Source organism: Alternaria hordeiaustralica, assembly GCF_023758085.1.
Source record: "Alternaria hordeiaustralica strain BMP 2776 chromosome Unknown scaffold_5, whole genome shotgun sequence".
NCBI classification, from domain to species: Eukaryota; Fungi; Ascomycota; class Dothideomycetes; order Pleosporales; family Pleosporaceae; genus Alternaria; species Alternaria hordeiaustralica.
The window spans coordinates 472,044-490,883 of NW_026056777.1; the positions used below are offsets into that span (position 1 = coordinate 472,044).

The following is an 18,840-nucleotide window of genomic DNA, read 5'->3' on the forward strand; positions in this document are numbered from 1 at the left end:
GATTGGCCCGCCGACGCTGGTATCGTGATGTCAAGCGTAGATGCGACGGCTGGGACACCAACCCCATCCCAAAGAAGCCGGGGTCGACTATGCAGGCTCGCAGCAGAGGGACAGCGTCGCAAAACGCCTGGCTAGGCGCATTGAACCAGGGTCGGGCTGGAGAAGCATACCTGCCTCAGTCGGCGCCGTATTGGTTTTGCGGTTTCAAGCACGATTGCATCTCACATATCGCCAGAACCTCGCCCTCTGCTCCCATGCCCGATCCCATTCCCAACGTAGAACCGACGGCTGCTTGAAATTAAACTCGACCAAGGCATCTTGCGCCGCTGACGGGTCCAGAGCACTGCGAGGCCCACCACTGGAGGCCATCCCTGTCCCCCGACATCAGGGGCTAGCGCGAGTTCCGCAAATTGCGTCGCCGAATCGACCAAGATGCCGGCGGTGCAGCATCACCAGCGACTGCCTCCTGTCTACGAAGCGGGCGATAGCGAAGACTGCGACGCCGACGTGCACTACATCTCGCCCGCCAAGTCGCTGTACATTATTTCCGCGCATAGCTATGTGCCCTCATTAATCAAAGCCCCTTGCGACCGCGACGACAGCTGGGCGAACCACGACCGACTGCCTCACCGCATTGGCACACCACTCCGCATCGACACCCAGCGACGACCGCCCCGACCGCTCATGGCCACCCTCACCTACGCCCACGATGCCCAGCAAACGTTTGGCGCTCCGCCCGGCAGCCCGCCGGACCTCACAAACTCAAAGTCGTCCAAGTCGTCCAGCATCCACTCGTCCACGCTGCTAGACTTCATGGGCACGACGGAGAACCTCTCGCACTTTGAGGACATCAACCTCGACGAAGCATCAGGTGGGCCCTCCTCCTTCCCCGTGCCTGCGAGCCCGTCTAATCGCGTCCTCTTCGAAGCCCCGCGCGCCTCGCTGTCCACCAGGAGCCTCCCGCACTCGCACTCGGCCCACTCCTTCCGCGACCTGACGGGGGCCACCAAGCAAAAGTACCCGAGCCTCAAGGGCCAGGTCAACCACGCCGTCCGCCAGCAGGCCCAGCTCTCCGCCCCCGGCAAGCAGGCCAGAAGAGGCTTCACCTCGCCCTCTGTCCCCTCGCTCTCCAGCCTGAGCCTTGCCGCGCCCCAGCGCTCCTCGCGCTCGCCATCCCCCTCAAACACACACAAGTCTGCTTCGGGACCCCGCACATTATCTCGCAAGAGCTCGCGGAACGATGTCTTGCCGTCCCCGGGCTTGGGCTCCAGGAGGCAGTCGTGGCAGGACTCCAAAAGAAAAACTGTAAAAGAAAGGGAGGCAGAGTGCGACGATGAGGACGACGAGCTCCCTGAAGACGCTGTCATCTGGAATGTTCCCATCTCGCCGCGCCCTACTCAGGATCGGTCGCCAGCGTCATGGACCGGAGAAAGTCCGCCATTAATGTCACCGCATCCTGGTGTTTCTTCGTCTTCGAGGACATCGCCCGCACCCTCTGCGCGCGTCTCCCAGCGGACCCCCTCACCCAACGTTTCTAGCAGGGGCGTGTCTCCCCAACCCGGCGCACAGCAAAACACATGGGCCGAGACGTACACCGCGTTAGATACCGACGCCAAGTTGATCACAGAGAAGCTAGAGGAGTTCCAATCCGAGTTTGAGCGAAAGCAAGAAATCTCACGGCAACAGCCCGGTCTCACGCGTTCAGCGTCTATGAGCCAGCCAGAGCCAAAGAGCAAAAAACCAGCACTCCCGCCTGTTCGCAAGAGCGATCCTCTGATCGACCCTTTCCAGCCCTCAGTTGAGAAGCAGAAGTACCTCTCGCGCACCCGACCGTCATGGCTTCCGCCCAAGAACCCCAAGGAGGAGAAGAAGCACCTCAAGGAGTACCAGCGCATGTTGGCTCGTATCGAGGAAGCCGGTAAGTTATCTGCGCCTTCCGAGGCTCTATCTGAGACAATAAATGGCTGACAATCACAGAACGTCTTGAGGCTCAACGCGCCCAAGAGGAAGCCCTGGCCCGTGAAAAGGCCAGCCGCATCAAGGCTGAATACTGGTCGAGCTTACTGCTACCAAACTGGGCCACCGAGATGACCAACTCCGAGCTACGTGCCTCGCACAGGAAGATGTGGTGGAACGGAATCCCCCCACGGTTGCGAGGCCAAGTCTGGCAGAAAGCGATTGGAAACGACCTCGAGGTCACAGAAGCTACCTACAACATTGCCTTGGAGAAAGCACGCAAAGAAGTGAAGATACATGGCCACGAAGCGCTCGGAGGCCGCTATGTCTACATTGTCGAAAGCACCCAAGCAGTCTTCCCCGAACTCAAGATGTTTGCCGCACGAACGTCACAAGCGGCGGAGGACGAGCAGCCGCTGCATCGGGACCTTGTCGATGTGTGCCTGGCCTATTCGATGTACCGCCCGGACATCCCACACTCAAGTTTCGACATACATCACATCGCCGCATTGCTCTTATTGAACCTTGCCGCGCCGCAAGCCTTCGTCACCCTGTCCAATCTGCTCAACCGCCCGTTGCCACTGTCCTTCCTCATCCACGATCAAAACGCCATACACGCCGCCTACTCCACAACACTGCACGTTCTGTCGAAGAAAGCGCCCAGTCTGGCTCAACGGCTAGAGACGCTACGAGTTGAACCCAGAGACTACCTCTTCCATACCCTCGGCTCACTGTTCTGCGGTCGTCTAGGCGTTGAGCACGCCGCGCGCATCATGGACATTTACACCATCGAGGGCGACAAGAACGTCCCACGCGCTGCCGTCGCTATACTCAGTATACTGGAAGGCAGCTGCATGGAGGGTGACGCAGCGCAGGTTGCAAAGACACTTCGCGAGAAGAAGATTGAACTCGATGTGGACGAGTTCATGAACAAGGTGTTTGAAGCGGGCAAAAGCACGTAGACTAATACCGTCCATAGTCTTGGTGGTGGTTGATAGCAGCGGCGGTCAACAGAAAGTATTAATACCGTATTGTACAGTTGAGACAGAAATAATCGACCCATTACAATAATCACCCATGGAAGAGTAAGAGAGAATAAGAAACAAGGGACACCAGAAGAAAAAGATCGATGATATACGAAGACTCATGCAGCGCGACTTGGAGCTGAACATACACCATTTACCTGTTAATTTCCTAGCCTCTTTGCATACACAACCGGCGTTTTCGATCTTTCCCTTGCGTTCTTTGCATACACGGAGTTTGTCACTTTTTTGTCTCGTTCAACCCATGGAAAGGCTCATTTTTGCGCCATACAATCAATTGTCTTCCCTTATCTATTTTTGTATATAACAAACGCAATTACTCTTAGACAATTGGGAGGAAGCGAAAACCGGGTAGGTGAGTAGCTGAGCTTAGAATCTATAATCGCACAACAAACACGGTCTCGATCTTTCATTGTTGCATATGCGAGACTGGTTGAATTATATTTTATTAGAGTGACCCCTCTTTTCACATGTCGAACCTAGTGGCGGGGGAAAGTTTGTGTTAGTGGTAACGGTTAACGGTCACGATAATGGGCGGGAGGCGTTATCGTGGCGTAGCTGATGGGCGTGGGAAAGGGGAGGCCGGGAACTAAGGGCTTCTCGGCTCTCGTATATAACGGGTGCGGGAGGGGCGTACCTGCATAGTGCTATGTTGCAATCTCCGAAGAGAGACTATCTGCTCGAAGCGTTTTTGTGGTCATGGGGAGGGCATGGAATGTTGTGAATTGTGTGTTTTGTGTTGCTGAGAGCTGGCTTTGGCGGAGACTTATGGATGTCGCGGTCCGTGATCTATAGGCGAGCGATGGGATGACATATTAGATGAGAAATTTGTTTGGGTAGAACATATGGGTTCCTAAGCAGCTATGGGTGATACGACATGTGTTGGTATGATGATGGTTGGAAGAAACATTCTCGCTGGGTGACTCGTGGTTTCGGGAGTATGAGGTGGTACTTCTTGAAACTTGCCTACTAGCCATTCTCATGCGAAATGAGAGAAGACAGATATAGCGAAACTCTCTTGGTACGAATTCAGGTTCAGTAAGCCCTTCCTCCTCTATTCGATTGTTGCAGGTGAGGTAAGAGCAAGACGCAGGAGCGGAGTGGCGCTAGTGATGAGGACTAGCGTCATACCTACTTGCTGTCATAGATCAAGGCAGGCAACCACAACACAAACACTCAACTTCAACATACGGAATTTTCTTGCGTCTTCGCAAACTCCCGTTCACTAACACATCTACCTGATGTGCGGCACTCACTTGGAGGTTCCATTCCAGCCATCATGCAGCTGCGTTCACACCTGCGGCTAGTACAAGCTTGCATCTCGCATACCGGGTACTAGGGAATGCGCATGCATGTCACCTCACCTGGACGCAGGAGAGAATGACCAGGCAGCATATTGTTCCTTGTCAATTGAAACCTGGTACGTGTGTTCTTGTAGACCCCTTCCTTCCTTCTTATCTTCCAGGATGACACGACGTGCTTCATGGCCTAATCTCCCACGAATGCACCTCTATAGATACTTCGCAACAGAGAACCCGGACGCGTGGTCTCAATGTGCGAAAACTTATTGTCTGAGATGTTACCGACTTGTTCAGTCTTGATGTACACTTTGAGGTCTGGTTTGCTAACTTGGAAGCAGATTTTTGTTCATGGACCCTGTCGTATTGCGCCATCGCGATGCTACATTACATCTCTCTCCCTACTTATCTATGCATTGTCCAGCACCTGCCCTTTTCTCAGTTACGGCTTAAGTTCGTTGTATCAAGGTGAGCTGCTAATGGAGGCTAGAGAACTTCAAAAGTCTTAGGGTTTACCGGTTCAGCATGCGCAACAGTATGCGCTTTCACATTCTTTGTAAACGAACTCTTCGAGGCGTCAAAAGAGTGCGAAGAAAGCTTTCCCATGCTCCTCTTCCCTCTGTCATGATGACATCGCCTATAGCAACCCATACAACGATCCTTGAGAGAGAAGCAGGCACTTAATCACCTTCGAGTTGAGAGGATTGGAGCAGAGGGGAAGCCCTAAAATATGAGCGAGGTATTTAGGGTAGCGGTCGTTGGTCCTATCGAGCACAGCGGAATGTGTATGTGTCGGCTTTGACACTCTGGGCTGCTCCAACGCCAGCTTCTCTGCCTCTTGAGATTGGGGCGAATTGTCAGATAGTTCCACTACGGCTGAAGCCCCTACCCCGGGTCATCCACCCTGCCAATGGCTGGTCTTCTGACGTCGTACACATATACTTAGGTATAATAACATTCATTGTACAAGAATCGGTATCTGCTACTTCATGTCCTAACACTTAGATCTACCTCGCCTTCTCCTTGTTCTCAGCCGCCCTGCGCTTCGCCCGCACCTCTGCCTTTCTCCTCTCGCCACCATCGACCTTGTGCCCTCTCCTTACTTCCCAAATACCCTCTTGCAGTCGTATCCGTGCTCGTAGACCTCCGCTCCCCTTAACTGGTTCCACAAAGCTGCCCTTGATGGTCTTCGCACCCTTGACGATAACGCCTTGCACCTTGGGTAATGTCTCGACGGGCTCGACTGGCGCCTCAGCACCGACTGGTACATTAACAACCAGCTTCCTCGTACCCGGATCATGTGTTGCCGTGGCAGCTGCGGAGCGGGGACTTATGGTGTTGCCGAGTTCGGGATTTGGCGGCACTGGTGCTTCAACGACCTTCAATTCTGCCACACCGTCTTGAACGTGCTTGCAATCTCCTCCAATACCATACTCTCCGTTTCTATACTTCTCCCGCCATTGTAATAGATAGCGTCTCGAGCGTGCTGGCTCAACGCCGAGTTCCTTCAATTGCGGCGATGTGAGTGTGAAGAGGGCTTCCCAGGACGGTATCTTGGTTGCGTGTGCGGAGAGACCGCGGCCAATTGCGCTGAGGAAGGCGGTGTGATCGGGAATGAATGGTATCGGTTTGGGCACCGGGCGCATGGGGATTGAGTGCTGGAGGTTTCGTACGCATGTCTTCGGTATTGACACTGCGGATGTCGCATTTAGAAGTGGGCGCCTGAGGATCATGCTGGCGGTTTCTGCGACATAGTTAGCATCCGTGTGTATATTCCAGGGTGACATATATCATACTGTGTCAAGAAGTGTCCGTCGCGTAGCAAAATCCCCCAATCCGCGTTGATGTCGAAGCTGCAGTCGCCGTGATTTTCGGGAAAGCCAAGACGACGCTAACACCCGCAGCATCGCAGCCAGCCAGCAGCCCCACGTCACCAAGTCTCCCAAAGCTCCACAGCTTGCAACCCAAAACACCAATTGGCAGTAGTAGAGAGTCTCCTATTGCACGCCTACCCTCATATCCATCATGTCTGGTCCTGAAGCTCACCACCTCTTCCACCATCCCATTGCGGACCATTCCTTCTCCGCCGACCGACAGACGCTCGCTGTAACCCGAGAGAACAACGTCGACCTCTTCCAGAAGACGGGCAGCGGATACAAGCTCAAGGATGAGCTCACGGGTCACGACAAGACAGTTACCGGTGTAGACATTGCACCCAACTCTGGCAAGATTGTGACTTGCTCGCAGGGTAAGCTCGGAGCTATCTGGTGGGCTGGAGCAGGCAGCTAATGCAAGCAATAGATCGCAACGCCTACGTTTGGGAGCCTTCGCCGCAGGGATGGAAGCCCACACTGGTGCTCCTCCGTATCAACCGCGCTGCTACCTGTGTCCGCTGGGCACCCTCCGAGACCAAGTTCGCCGTGGGCTCTGGTGCTCGTTTGATCCCCGTCTGCTACTTTGAAGAGGAGGACAACTGGTGGGTCTCCAAGCACATCAAGAAGCCCATTCGCTCCACCATCACCTGTGTCTCCTGGCACCCCAACTCGGTCCTGCTCGCCGCAGGATCTACCGACGGACACGCTCGTGTGCTCTCTTCCTTCATCAAGAACGTGGACGCGCGTCCGGAGCCCTCGGCATGGGGAGAGCGTCTCCCGTTCAACACTATCTGCGGCGAATATCTGAACAACACCGCAGGCTGGGTCCACAGCGTCGCCTTCTCTCCCTCGGGCAACGCCCTCGCATTCGCATCCCACGACAGCACTCTCACCGTCGTATACCCCAGCGGTCCCGAACAAGCTCCCCGCGCCATCCTCAGTGTTAGCACTCAAGTCTTGCCTTTCATGTCGCTCTTGTGGAGCTCTGAGGATGAGATCATCGCTGCCGGATACAACTGTGAGGCTTACCGTCTGAAGGGTGACGAGTCTGGCTGGCAGCTTACTGGAAGTCTGGAGGCTAAGAGCCGACCTGGTCTATCGGATCAGCGTGAGGAGAGCGCGTTGAACATGTTCAGGCAGATGGATCTTAAGGGCAAGTCGGGCACGGATGACACCAAGCTCAAGACTGTGCACCAAAACACCATCAACACTATCCGAAGCTTTGAAGAGAGCGGAAGCGGCATCACCAAGATCAGTTCCACGGGTGTGGATGGAAGGGTTGTTATCTGGACTTTGTAGGCACACATCAAGGTCTCAGGCCATGTTCTTGAATAGAAAGATCAATTGCCTCGCACATTGCCAGCGAGAGTGGAGTAGCATCTAGCAGCTCGGATATCAAAAAGAAACTCTGAACCCATCTACACAATTACTTGATATCGTACATGGCCCCATACTTTTCTCGAACACGGCTACGTATCTCGTAGTGAATGTGAACCCACCATAAACGCCTGTGCAACACTTCGTCCCTCAGCCAAAGCCAGGGAAGCCCTGTGCGTTGAAATCAAGTGGTACAGTGGGCGCTGGTGGCACACCGTTACCCATACCTTGAGTCGTCTGCGCATCGTTCAAGAACCAAGACCAATCTTGATCGATATCCATGGGCATATGTTGCCATGAGAAGTTGTTCGTCGGCAGTGGGAAGTTGTTCATACTGTCGTCGTTGATCTGCGAGTTGAACGTGCCTCCTGCAGCAGCGCCGGTCGCCGATGCGTCATCTGCGTTGAGGTTGTTCCAGTTGTAGAAGCCGTCGTACGACACAAAGGGCGATGGGTCGGTGAAGTTGAAGGCCGAGGTAGCGGTACCTGCGGAGACGGACGTCTTGGGCGTGACATTAAGCGACTGTGTGGGCTGCGAGAAGACGTCCGAAGAAGTCCGCGACGGCTTCTCCGACGTGGGTGTGTAGAGTTGTGCTGATGTCCCGGGGGATCTTGAGCTCCCCATGCTGGGTGAACGACCAGGAGGGGCTGGGCCTTTCTTGACTAGTTGGCCCCCTCTCTTGATAGAGATGGTACCGAAGTACGGGATGACAAAGTTGGCCTCTCCGGTGCAGGCTTCGTCTATCTCATTGCTTGTGCCCTTGAACTTGCTCATCATCTTTTCGAGCACCTCGGCGGACTGAGCGGCGACTTTGCCTCCCTTTTCGCTGGATGCGCGGCGGAAGATGTCGATGCTTACTTCGATGAGGCGCACGTCTTCTTCAATCTCTTTCGGAGTAGGTCCGCTGCCTGAAGATGATGAGACCATGCCAAAGTTGAGTAGGCCGATTTGGATAAGAACTGCAGCTGTGAAACCGATGAAGTCGATAGCCTTGCACTCGTAGAGCGGCTGGATGTGTCCCATCCGCAGAGACTGGTACAGTCGTAGTACTTCTCGTGAGCCGTTCAGGCATGCGGTTTTCGAGTACGAGAAGCGTGAGTTCGATGCTGCTTTGAGCATGAACGGCAGATGCAGGTACACACGGATCTGATGGAAGATAATCTGACCCATGATTCGCTCTCGCAGTTCTGCTGCATTGGTCTCCGCGTCGGCGAGTAACTCTGTGTAGTTTAGCCATGCCGGGTCGAACTTCTTCCACAGGTCTTCCAGTTCTTGGTCAAGTTGCAGTGCCCAGGCGAATGACTGTTCGGCGACTCCCTGGTTACGATCGATGACCCTCCCTGCAAGCTGTGAGAGCTTCGTGATACCGACCAGGGGATGGACGTATGTGCCGTCGCCAACATCAGGCATCGTCAGGTCGCAATGCGCGTCAGTGACACCGTATGGAAGACCCAACAAGAGAGATAGGAACCGGTCGCCGTGGTACAAAGCCCACCAGATGCTTTCGTGTGGTGCTGAGGCTGTGCGCTTACGGTGCAGTCCCTTTCATGAGTTAGTCTTAGTTCGGCGGTTTTCGACAGCATGAACTTACCATGAGCTGGGCATACATCAAGCCTTTTCGATATGCGATCCAAGCTCGTCGTGGTTGACCTACATCCGCGTACCACTTGGACTTCAAGATGAGACACTCCAAGCCCTCCAAGCTTGCTGCATACTCATCATCAGACAAGAACCATCGGTCCACAGCTTCGATGTAGCGCTCAACATCGTCGTCATCCTCCGATGAACAGATTCCAACTGACAGGACAACAGTAGCAATCGCGCCAATGTTTCCAGTCGTCAGGGCTTGCGCAGCAAATTGAGGCAGTGTTTGCTCAGGACCGGAGGTGCCACTGCATTTTCTCCGCCATGTCTGCCACCAGTCACTGTTCGAGTTGAGAAGTTTGGTGAGTTGATCGTAAGGCGGCAGCATCGCAATCAATGCTTGCTTGCATTTCTCTCGTTTTGCGGAGTGCGCGATGGTGGCTCCAGCAGCTATGTCATCGTCGTGTCTGTTTTCTATAGTATACCGATCGTCAGCCGCTCCTCCGGGCTTTGGTGTTGATTGCTCCAAAGGACAATTGCGGGCCTTCGCTTGCGCTTCGGCATCGTTGAGCTGTAGATAGTAAGTATCAGATAGAGCTTAGAGTGTTGAAGTACATACTGCATCTTCGAACACAGAGAGGATAGGTATGTGATGACCTCGGTCTGAAGCAGCACGCTGGTTGTTCGGCAATTGGAAAATGTTGGACGAGGCTCCTGAGGAAAGAGGAGTCGGCGGGAAAGTGTCCTTGTGGTAAGTAGTAGGTGCTTTTGGTGATGAGGTGTCGGCTAAGCTCTGGCTCTGACTCCGGCTTTCTGACTTGACAGTCTTGTCTTCTAGCAACGTGTCGACCAAGGCCTCTAGTCGTGATACTCGCTCACGGAGGTTCTTCCTATGATCGACAATGACTTCCGGGTTGGCATGTTCTTGGTCGATGCACCTGCTGCCGCGCGCGAAGCATTCTGAGCAGACATCCGGATTGTCGGGCTGGAAGATGCATCGGATCTTGCGGCGACGACCTAAACTCCATCAGAAAGGCCCACAGTATCAAGACGATGAAAGATAAAGTAGAGCAGGATGTTGGCGTGATGATGCACGCAACAGAAAAGAGCAATAGTGACGCGTAGCAGTGTGGTGTAGAGTGATTATTCAACTAAGGCAATAACTGGATTCACATACATTCGAAGCAGCTATGCGTACCCTTACGCATCTTTTTGCGTGTCGGTAACGTCTCCTCCTTGGGCATCTCGATTCGTTGTGTTCCAACCACCCCGATCGCACGAACCTAGCTCTTGCGACGAATTCGTCCGGACTCGGCTCTGCACGGCGCACTCCGGATCGCGGAAGTTGATGGATATATTATCGCGTCCGCAACTTGTTCTGGCAGGAACAAACGGACCCCGTTGATGAGAAATAAAGAGGCTTCAGTGGTAGCAAGAAGTCAGACGTAAGCTGCTGGCAGTGATGGGGTTTCAAAGCAAATCGAGGAGGCTCGGACGGTCTTTCGTCCGTTAGGTCCGTGTATTAGGTCAGCGAATGAAGCTGAATAATGCCCGCTTAACGGCCGTACAAGGACTACTGCTGACCACGGAAACTTATAGTAGGCCAGGATTTCCAGGCAACAATGTTATCTTGCGTTTGCGGGCTCTCGGGGGTTCGGTCGAGTCGGAGATCCTCGAGCCCGTTCCCCATTTGGCGAAGTATGCGAGGAACGATGCGAATAATCTCCAGGTGTACGAAGAGCGGTTAGCCGGGGGCTATGCTAATGCTTGAGTCGATCACGAAACGTGGAGTTTGCGGGTAATATCGCGTGATGCGACTTGGCTGTAGTCGCGACCTCGATAATGCATGCGTCGCAATACGCGTATATTACCCCACGGGAGTCCCCGCGACCCTTGCTCACGACATAGTAAACCTATCTTCGGGAGGAGATGGGTACGCTGTCGACGGAAAAGTCTGGACCCATTATGACATCGTTTTCGAACGCTTGCGTGGAACGCGGTCGGGCGCAGGCTAGCAAGCCCTATGGACAGTAGGGCACCACACGTCATCCGTAGCCTGCCGCATCGTACCCAGCAAGATCACCGTCTTACTGCCAGCTGCCCATCTTTCCAAACCCAACGCTCTAACCAAAAGGATCTACAGGCCCTGTTACACAGATGCTCAGTATGGTACCTTGATTGAAAACACTGGATGAACATTTCTCACTCCACAATCAATTGGCTGCAGCACGCGTTCTGATGAACAACATGTCTGCAGCACACGACTTCCGTCATAACCAGCATCTTCCACCGAGCCCACCACCCTCACCCCCATCTACACGACGGAGACACAAGAAGAAGAGATCAGACCCATTCGAGGAACTCGCAACCACACCAATACCCTCGCTGCCATCTTCCCCAGCAAACGAGCTGAACGACGACCAAGAATCGCTTTTGACAAGAGTAAGCCAATTCCAACGACGAACCTACTCTTTCATTCCTAACAAATCTCAAAGATTATCTTGACGCCTGTATTATTCATATCCTTCCTCCTCTCCCTCTTCCTCGTCAACTACCGCAATCGCGCCCGTCGCACCGAAGCCCACTCCCCCGGCTTCTCTCTCCTCACCTATCTCGCCCCGTCCAGCTGGCTCGATCCAGAACCCTACCAAGACCCCGACGATTCAACATGGGGTCGAAGAGGAACCATCGGACACGTAGAGCCTCATGACGCTATAGGGCCGCGGCCAGACGAGCAAGGCGAGGAGATGCCCAAGACGGGGAAAAAGAAAAAGTCATGGCATCTGAATAGGAAGATTAGGAAAATGGCCAAGTTGGAGATTGGCGACGCGCTTGAGATGCGGAGGCGCATGATTGTGGTTATGCTTGTAGTGTTGGGATTGATGTGCGGTATGTTGTGGATGGGTGTCAAGTGGGCTGTTGTCTCGGTATCGGGCATGATGTCTGGCGCGAAAGCGTGATTAGTAGAACGAGATGATCCTTTTCGAATAATAATACGCATGATGCACGAAGCACAAGGAAGTTTTGTTCTATATCTTGAATTGTCTAAATTTGGGCTCTTCCTTCGGGATACCCTAAGAACTATGGCAAATCACGAGTATGCCAATAGAGGCCGTCATGAGGTCGTTCATCATTAAGATATAGTCGTGAGCGCATTAGTCGTAAATGAAGAAAGGAAAAACGCCAACGCATAAACGAAGACAATGTACAGTCGTCTACAAAGAAGGGTATCGCAGCCTTTTCGACGCCCAGCATAACTTGAGAACCGCCTGACCATGCGCTCAGGGAAGAGATAAATAGAACACCACGAAAAAGGAAATAGTTAATGCAACTCTGGGTGTTAATGCCTCAGAGTGAAGAGGCGCGCGACAAGCCGATCGAAGAAATACCCCATGTCGGCACCTTGTCTCTTCTCTTTAGCTTTCTTGATCAGATGGCTAGATGTATCCTCTCTCTTGATAGCCTCGCGCAGGCTTTGGATAAACACATCTTCTGGTGTGCCCGTCTGGTGGGACTGCAATGACTCGCCCTCCCAGTCCGGCCTGAGTCTAGCGTGGCAGCCAGAGAAGCAAGCGATGTAAAACTCAAGTAACTCTTTGACACCATGATCATCCACCTCTACATTTTCTTCCGTAGTAGATGGGCGCGTGAAGTCGTAGCGGGTGTGGTACGGTAGCTTCGCGGCGTGGTAATGGATAGATTCCACCGTCATCAAGACAGTAATGAGAACAGCTAGGGCGATAGGCCATTCATCGCAGTTCTTGTTCAAGAGAAGCTGCTCCAGTGATGTGAGTACATCCTTCATCAAGCTCAGAGCGAGAGCAGGCATGATCGCGCCGAACTGCGAGCGGATGAAGCATGGTGTGGGAGTGAGGTCTTCAGGTATGTTCATCGTGCTGCGGATGACTTGTTCCAACATTGGGCTCTCAGAGCGTGATGGAAGTGTTATGTCGCCGCCAATGTGGACAAGTACAAGCAGCTTGAGTGCTTGGTGGAGTATGCGGTAGTGAGAAGATTTCGTTGAGAGGGATCGCGAGAAAACGTAGATGTCGCGTAGGATTCGGAGCGGCGAACAGTATAGTGGGAAAGCGCGGAAGTGGTGAGCTACTAGTAGCGACAAGTGGGAGTCGAGGATTTGCGTTAGTTGGAATTGCGCATCAGTTGTTAGTACAGCTGGTAGGACGGCATGCTCGTGTGGTGAACCGGTATAAGGCTGTGGCGGCCATGAGTAGATGATATGTTCGTGTACCAGAGGAGCGTCGTCGTTGAGCTGCACAGGGTGTACTGAAACTGGGAATGATGGACCAAAGCCGAAGTTCAGCGGAATGATGTAGGTGACCTCTTTTGAGATTTGGAATTGGCCAGCCGGAACGAAGGACTCCAAGGGTCGTGCGGTTGGATGCCACCCGAGACGGTCAGAAAGGAATGCCGCAGACAGATCAATGAGCGTATGATCCCGACACGGGTGGTTGACAAGATCACCTTTATAGTGATCAAGACAAGCTCTGCACGGAGTACCAGGGTCGCACTTTTCTTTCCGCCGTTGACAATTGGAGCATGCGCCGATAATGCGCATCAACGCTGCGTGCTGGCGCTGCTCAGCAGTGAGAGCTCTCTTTCGTCCTTTTAGCGCTCTACCTGACATACCCTCTGTGCTAGTGGGGGCCAGACGATTGGTCAGTGGATTGGGTTGGTAGGATACCCACCCGTAGGCATCGGACGTAGGAGATGGAGTAGAGGCTTTGCGGCGAGAGAGCGAAGCGCTTCTGGACAGCGCAACACTGCGAGGGTAGCGTGAAGTGCCTGGTGATACGGAGAGCATGGGAGGAGCTCTTCGTGCCGATGCAGACGCTGTAGCCCGATTGTTGACGCTTTGTCCACGTGTAGTATCCGGGATGGCGATGGCTCTACTACGACTGTGTAGATCATACTCGCCATCTGATCGCCGATAGGATGGCAGCATCGAACTATAGCTCTGTGAGAAAGATTGAGGGATTGGGATTGGTTCGGCTTCTGATCTGCCTCCGTCGTCTTCTGCAATAGGTTCGATGATCCGTGGCTGCTCTGCCCATGTACCAACATTCGAAAACAGCCGGGAGTGTCTCATATCCAGGCCACTAAAGGAATGGGATGAGTCCGCAACATGAGGATTGAATACTGTTTCAGCCGTGCTCTCGAAGGACCCTGCCGACGAAGTGAAGGATTCTGGAATACGTTCATATCGTGTGTCCAGAATGGGTGAATCGCTGATGGTTCCTAGCGGCGACAGGAGACTGTTTTCGCAGGCACCAAACGATCCGAAGTACTGGCTATCCGCTTGTACGACGAGCGGAGAAGTGGATATCGTGTCAAAGGACAGAGAGGTGCCATGCACTTGTTCAAATGAAGACTGCCCATCTAGGATGGATGGTGGGGCCGAAACAGTATACTCGAGCGAAGGCGGTTCGTCGGCGATTGAGGGCGGTGCTGAAACCAGATACGCAGGCTCAGAGGTATAGCTTTCCGATAGTTGGTGGCCTGCAACGTAGCTGCGCTCTTGAGTGCCCGTGTAGTTGGTCTCCCCTTGGAAGAAAGGGTCGTACAATTCGTCGTCCCAGGCAACAAGATCCTGCCAGCTTTCGTTCGGTGAACCCAGGTACGGGATATGAGACATGCTTTGGGTAGGCGGTATCGCGCGTTAGGCTGATGCGAAGGTGCAAGCGAGGATAGAGGAAGACCGTAAGGATCACCCCTTCGCTGAGGGTCTCATGCGGTTAGCGAAGAGAGATGGAAGCGCGGACAAGACTGAATGTCAGAATGTCGCGTTATAGGGTGGTGTCTGCGTAACATCAATGAACATCTCCAGGCTGAAAGGTGGCCAAAGTTATATTCCACGCGCAAGCTGGGGCAACGTTGGGGTGCTGCGGCTGACTGCGCGGACAAGACTGAATGTCAGAATGTCGCGTTATAGGGTGGTGTTTGCGTAAAATCAATGAACATCTCCAGGCTGAAAGGTGGCCAAAGTTATATTCCACGCGCAAGCTGGGGCAACGTTGGGGTGCTGCGGCTGACTGCGCGGACTTGACTGCCTTGCATCAAAGGCCACCAGGGCAATTGACGAGTAGTCGTGAACGGGCTTATCACGTTGTTGCTGCTTATTAGTCAATGACTAGAGCTTGCCTGTGAACGGCCGCAGGCGGTTGGTGCTGGAAACTTTGCGTTAATGGTATGATGTCTTAGGGCTGGTCGGCAGTGCCATCTGACCATGCGCGGGCCTGCAGCATGGTGGCCGGTCAACTCGATCTGTGATAGCCCTGTCACCGTGCTTTGCCGGCTACGTCTCCCCGCTGTATACTATGGAATGGAGCTCGAATCAGAGCTTGCAACGTGAGCACCCTGCGACGTAGTGCCAGCATGTCGGCTTTACCCATTTGCGCGAATTTGGTAGACCATGTCTGAAGAGGCAGGCTTCTGGAAAAACTCCGCCCCATCGTGGCTGTGGACGATGGGACTAGTTTGATAAACTCCGGCCGTGCGTATGCCTCTCTGTGTACCAGGGCGTTGTTACACATTTTTTCTCTTCGACATTTCCACGAGGTGGTAAGTGCTCAATCTGTCGAACAGTGCTGTGGGGTTCAGAAGGACGATTGCCTGCAGCAGGTGTGCAGGTGCCTGGGCAGGCTGAGGGTAAAGCCTACGTTTGCCGAGCTGAAGCAACACCTTGACCCTTTTGGGGAGACGTCGTTGCAACTCTCGCGCGACGGCAAGATTGCCGCGTGGGATGAAAACACCTCGGTTCAGAGGTAGCGTTCTTTAACGCCCTCCCCAGACTGTCGTGAACAGACATGCCAGGGTCAAGCGATTATCTAGCCCTTCTAAGTAAACGACATCTCGAATGGACGCGCTATGTATTGCCAAGCGAGAAGCAGCCTGACGTGTTGCCTTGTATGCCGGTCTATCACGGCATGCGACCATCACCGAGCCGTTAGAGGAACTGCGCCTTACGCTGTCCCTGCGCTAGACGCTGCAGTAGTTTGTACTTGTATGCATGCACTCCACTCATACAGATGTGTAGCTAGCGAGCCTCACTCTTCCTTTGTCTTTGCGGCTCTGCGCAATCACTTCCCCTTCTGCTCGAGCACGTCACTGACGTAGACTATCCTTGAGGCCGTCGATTGCGCAAATAACTCAACCCTCAAAGTGTCTAACGCGATCCGACCAGAACCAGTCACTGCGACAGCTTGTCACCAAAGAACGAACGTGGGGCGCGGACTTGTAGTAATGTTTACATAATTCATACTGAAGGACCCAACGCCGAGAGGACGGAGTGGGTCCAGCCCAAGGAATATTAGGGCAGGTGGTTTGGCCAAAAGATACCAAAGCAAGCAACGCAAACAGATGACGGCCGTAAGAATACGTACATGCGAACAGTAAGACATACGAATGTAGAAAGTACAACAGGAGGAACCAAGTCCAGAACAAGACATGTACGAGTACATGTATACCAAGCCCACCCGAAACAACCGTTGACTTGACGTCGGGTATCATCTAAAAGGAAGAAATGTGTGAAGCAACTGGTATCGTACAAGGCCGATCGCCAAGTCACTCCGAACCTCGACGAGGCTCTTTTTCCCCCAATTTTTGTCAGACATCGATCATGTCGTCGGATCCCTGACTAGGTGTCGGATCAGAACAAGACCACGCGCGCATGCGTATGATGATGTCCAGATCCGGATCCCCGTCTAGTCAGGAAGCCTCGGCGGGAGCGAAGAACAAGACGATCTCGCCTCTGTCGTTCCTTCTGAGGCGCAGATCCTTCCAGAGCTCTTTCTCCTCTTCCGCCTTGGAGGGCGCACGATCGCGCTGCTCGGAGCGCTCGCGGTGGTATCGTTTCAGAGCCTTGTTGACACTCATGCCGCGCTCAGAGTCTGGTCCTTTGGTAATGAAGGACATGAACAGCCCCGCGCGCGCATCGAAGTCTGCCGAGGCATGTGCGACGTCTCCACTAGGGCGCACAATAAGCTGGCCTTGGCCATCTGGCTCGGGAGAGTTTGTTTCCGAACGGTGGTACTCAATGGCCTTCATGGGCTTGCGCTCTCGCGGTGCGGGCGACACCGAGGACGAGTATTGGCGGCGGCGGATGCGACGAACCTCTGTGGTAGAATCCTCCCGCTTCTTCTTAGGCCTGATCTTCACAAGAGCAGTGTTGGCCTTGCGCTCTTTGCGTTCCTTATTCTCCTTCCGGTCACGATCGCGGCCTCTGTCCTTCTCCTTCTCCTTTTCCTTCTTCTCTGCTTGCTCACGTGCCTTGATGTCAGCCTTGCGCTGCTTTGCTTGTTCTGCCTCGTATTCTCGCTGCGCGCGCATAAGAGCCTTGGAGTTGCCCTGCTTAACGCGTTTCATCGGGCTCAAAGGCGAGTTGACGTAGTCACCTGAGTCATCTGGCGAAGGCGGGAACTCAGGGCGGGCAAGGAGTTTGTTCAGTCCTCCAGTAAGACCAGAGTGGAGCATCGCGGGGGCATCGGCCATTGTGGTATCCCTTTCCTCTTGGGCGCGGATCGCCGACATGTCAAGCTCGCTGGGCGAATTGCGCTTGCGCTTGCGATCGGTCTTCTTCGACGTTGTCTCCACATCGGTATCGCCCGACTTTGTCCTGTTGTGCTTCGACTTGGGAGCAGGCGTAGCGTACGAGTCGTAACGCTCACGGGAAGGGCGAACTTGCTCAGTCCCGTACGAGAATCCGTTCTGTGCAAAGGACTCGTCGTCATCGGCTACCTGGAACTTCATAACGTCTGCGATTGCGGGCATGTACTGCTCGTCGTATGCGGGCGGCTGACTGTCTTCCAGCATGCGCGCTTCATCGATGTGCGTCGTTCTCGGAACATTGGGCGTCGAGGAAGGGTCCAGGAAATCGAAGACATTGGGCGCTTCAATCGCGGCCTGCTCATGATAGCCTAGCGAATGCGCAGCTGGCGGAGGGGTGGGTGCGCGAGGCGGGGCATCCACGACTGCGACGGCGTTGCCATCGTCGCGCGCGTCTTCGACGTATGCATTGTGGGGCGTGAGTGCTTGCGAGTTGTCGTGGTAGGCGCTGTCCCGCTTCTGTTGCGGGCCCTTCTTCTTCTCTTTGTAGAGTTTGCCCTGGTACTTCTGGTCTTCGGTTATGCAGGCCTGTTTCGCGTCTGTCAGCCACTTTGAACAATGAAAAATCGAACACGGCGCAATGCGCAGTGCTGGCGCAAGTCGTGCAGCAATCGATAGGCGTTGTTTCGAGGCCGGCAGATCGTCATATAGGGCAGGAGAAGCATATGCGTACCGTGTGGGACTTGTAGGAAGTTCCCGGGAAGTGCACCATGCAGTCGAGGCAGGTAAAGGACGCGCCATAGCATTGGTTGCGGTGGCCGTCAAGCTTCTTCTTTGTGAGGACGTCTCCACAGTTCTAAGCCGTCACAGTCAGCATACGATGCATGGCTACGGCAGGGGCGCATGGTGGGGGAGAGGTAAACATGGGACATGGGGCTCAAGTACCTCGCAGGAGAACGACACCATGGTGGGAATGCGGTTTCGATGGGCAAGGAGCGGTGAACAGCTGGCAGACGGTCAATGGAGGAGAGGATGGAAGAGTCGGTGTGGGGAGGGGGCGCCGCGTCGTTATCACCCCTCGCTGGCCCAGGGAAGGTTTCAGTTGTTTGGGATACAACAAAAGTCGGTACAGCGCTAAGTTGCTTT

At 53.9% G+C, this 18,840-nt stretch overlaps 7 protein-coding genes across 7 annotated transcripts; 3 read left to right on the forward strand and 4 right to left on the reverse strand.

The window, feature by feature from the left end:
• Nucleotides 1–432: 432 nt before the first annotated feature.
• J4E84_003480 (uncharacterized protein) lies at nt 433–2,918 on the forward strand (the record flags this gene model as incomplete). The annotated part of the gene is made up of 2 exons (XM_049386092.1): nt 433–1,918; nt 1,978–2,918. The coding sequence occupies 2 exons, from the start codon at nt 433–435 to the stop codon at nt 2,916–2,918; spliced, it is 2,427 nt and encodes an 808-aa protein (XP_049245941.1).
• A 2,386-nt stretch (nt 2,919–5,304) lies between these two features.
• Nucleotides 5,305–6,030, reverse strand: J4E84_003481 (uncharacterized protein; the record flags this gene model as incomplete). The annotated part of the gene is made up of 1 exon (XM_049386093.1): nt 5,305–6,030. The coding sequence occupies one exon, from the start codon at nt 6,028–6,030 to the stop codon at nt 5,305–5,307; it is 726 nt and encodes a 241-aa protein (XP_049245942.1).
• Nucleotides 6,031–6,322: 292 nt separating this feature from the next.
• Nucleotides 6,323–7,470, forward strand: J4E84_003482 (uncharacterized protein; the record flags this gene model as incomplete). Its single annotated transcript, XM_049386094.1, has 2 exons — nt 6,323–6,545; nt 6,599–7,470. The coding sequence occupies 2 exons, from the start codon at nt 6,323–6,325 to the stop codon at nt 7,468–7,470; spliced, it is 1,095 nt and encodes a 364-aa protein (XP_049245943.1).
• Nucleotides 7,471–7,698: 228 nt separating this feature from the next.
• J4E84_003483 (uncharacterized protein) lies at nt 7,699–10,376 on the reverse strand (the record flags this gene model as incomplete). Its single annotated transcript, XM_049386095.1, has 4 exons — nt 7,699–9,090; nt 9,140–9,703; nt 9,752–10,149; nt 10,331–10,376. 4 exons carry the CDS (start codon nt 10,374–10,376, stop codon nt 7,699–7,701), a joined length of 2,400 nt encoding a protein of 799 aa, XP_049245944.1.
• Nucleotides 10,377–11,379: 1,003 nt separating this feature from the next.
• On the forward strand, nt 11,380–12,092 carry J4E84_003484 (uncharacterized protein; the record flags this gene model as incomplete). Its single annotated transcript, XM_049386096.1, has 2 exons — nt 11,380–11,574; nt 11,628–12,092. The coding sequence occupies 2 exons, from the start codon at nt 11,380–11,382 to the stop codon at nt 12,090–12,092; spliced, it is 660 nt and encodes a 219-aa protein (XP_049245945.1).
• Nucleotides 12,093–12,472: 380 nt separating this feature from the next.
• J4E84_003485 (uncharacterized protein) lies at nt 12,473–14,785 on the reverse strand (the record flags this gene model as incomplete). Its single annotated transcript, XM_049386097.1, has 1 exon — nt 12,473–14,785. One exon carries the CDS (start codon nt 14,783–14,785, stop codon nt 12,473–12,475), a length of 2,313 nt encoding a protein of 770 aa, XP_049245946.1.
• A 2,072-nt stretch (nt 14,786–16,857) lies between these two features.
• Nucleotides 16,858–18,660, reverse strand: J4E84_003486 (uncharacterized protein; the record flags this gene model as incomplete). The annotated part of the gene is made up of 3 exons (XM_049386098.1): nt 16,858–18,282; nt 18,428–18,550; nt 18,640–18,660. The coding sequence occupies 3 exons, from the start codon at nt 18,658–18,660 to the stop codon at nt 16,858–16,860; spliced, it is 1,569 nt and encodes a 522-aa protein (XP_049245947.1).
• Nucleotides 18,661–18,840: the final 180 nt, after the last annotated feature.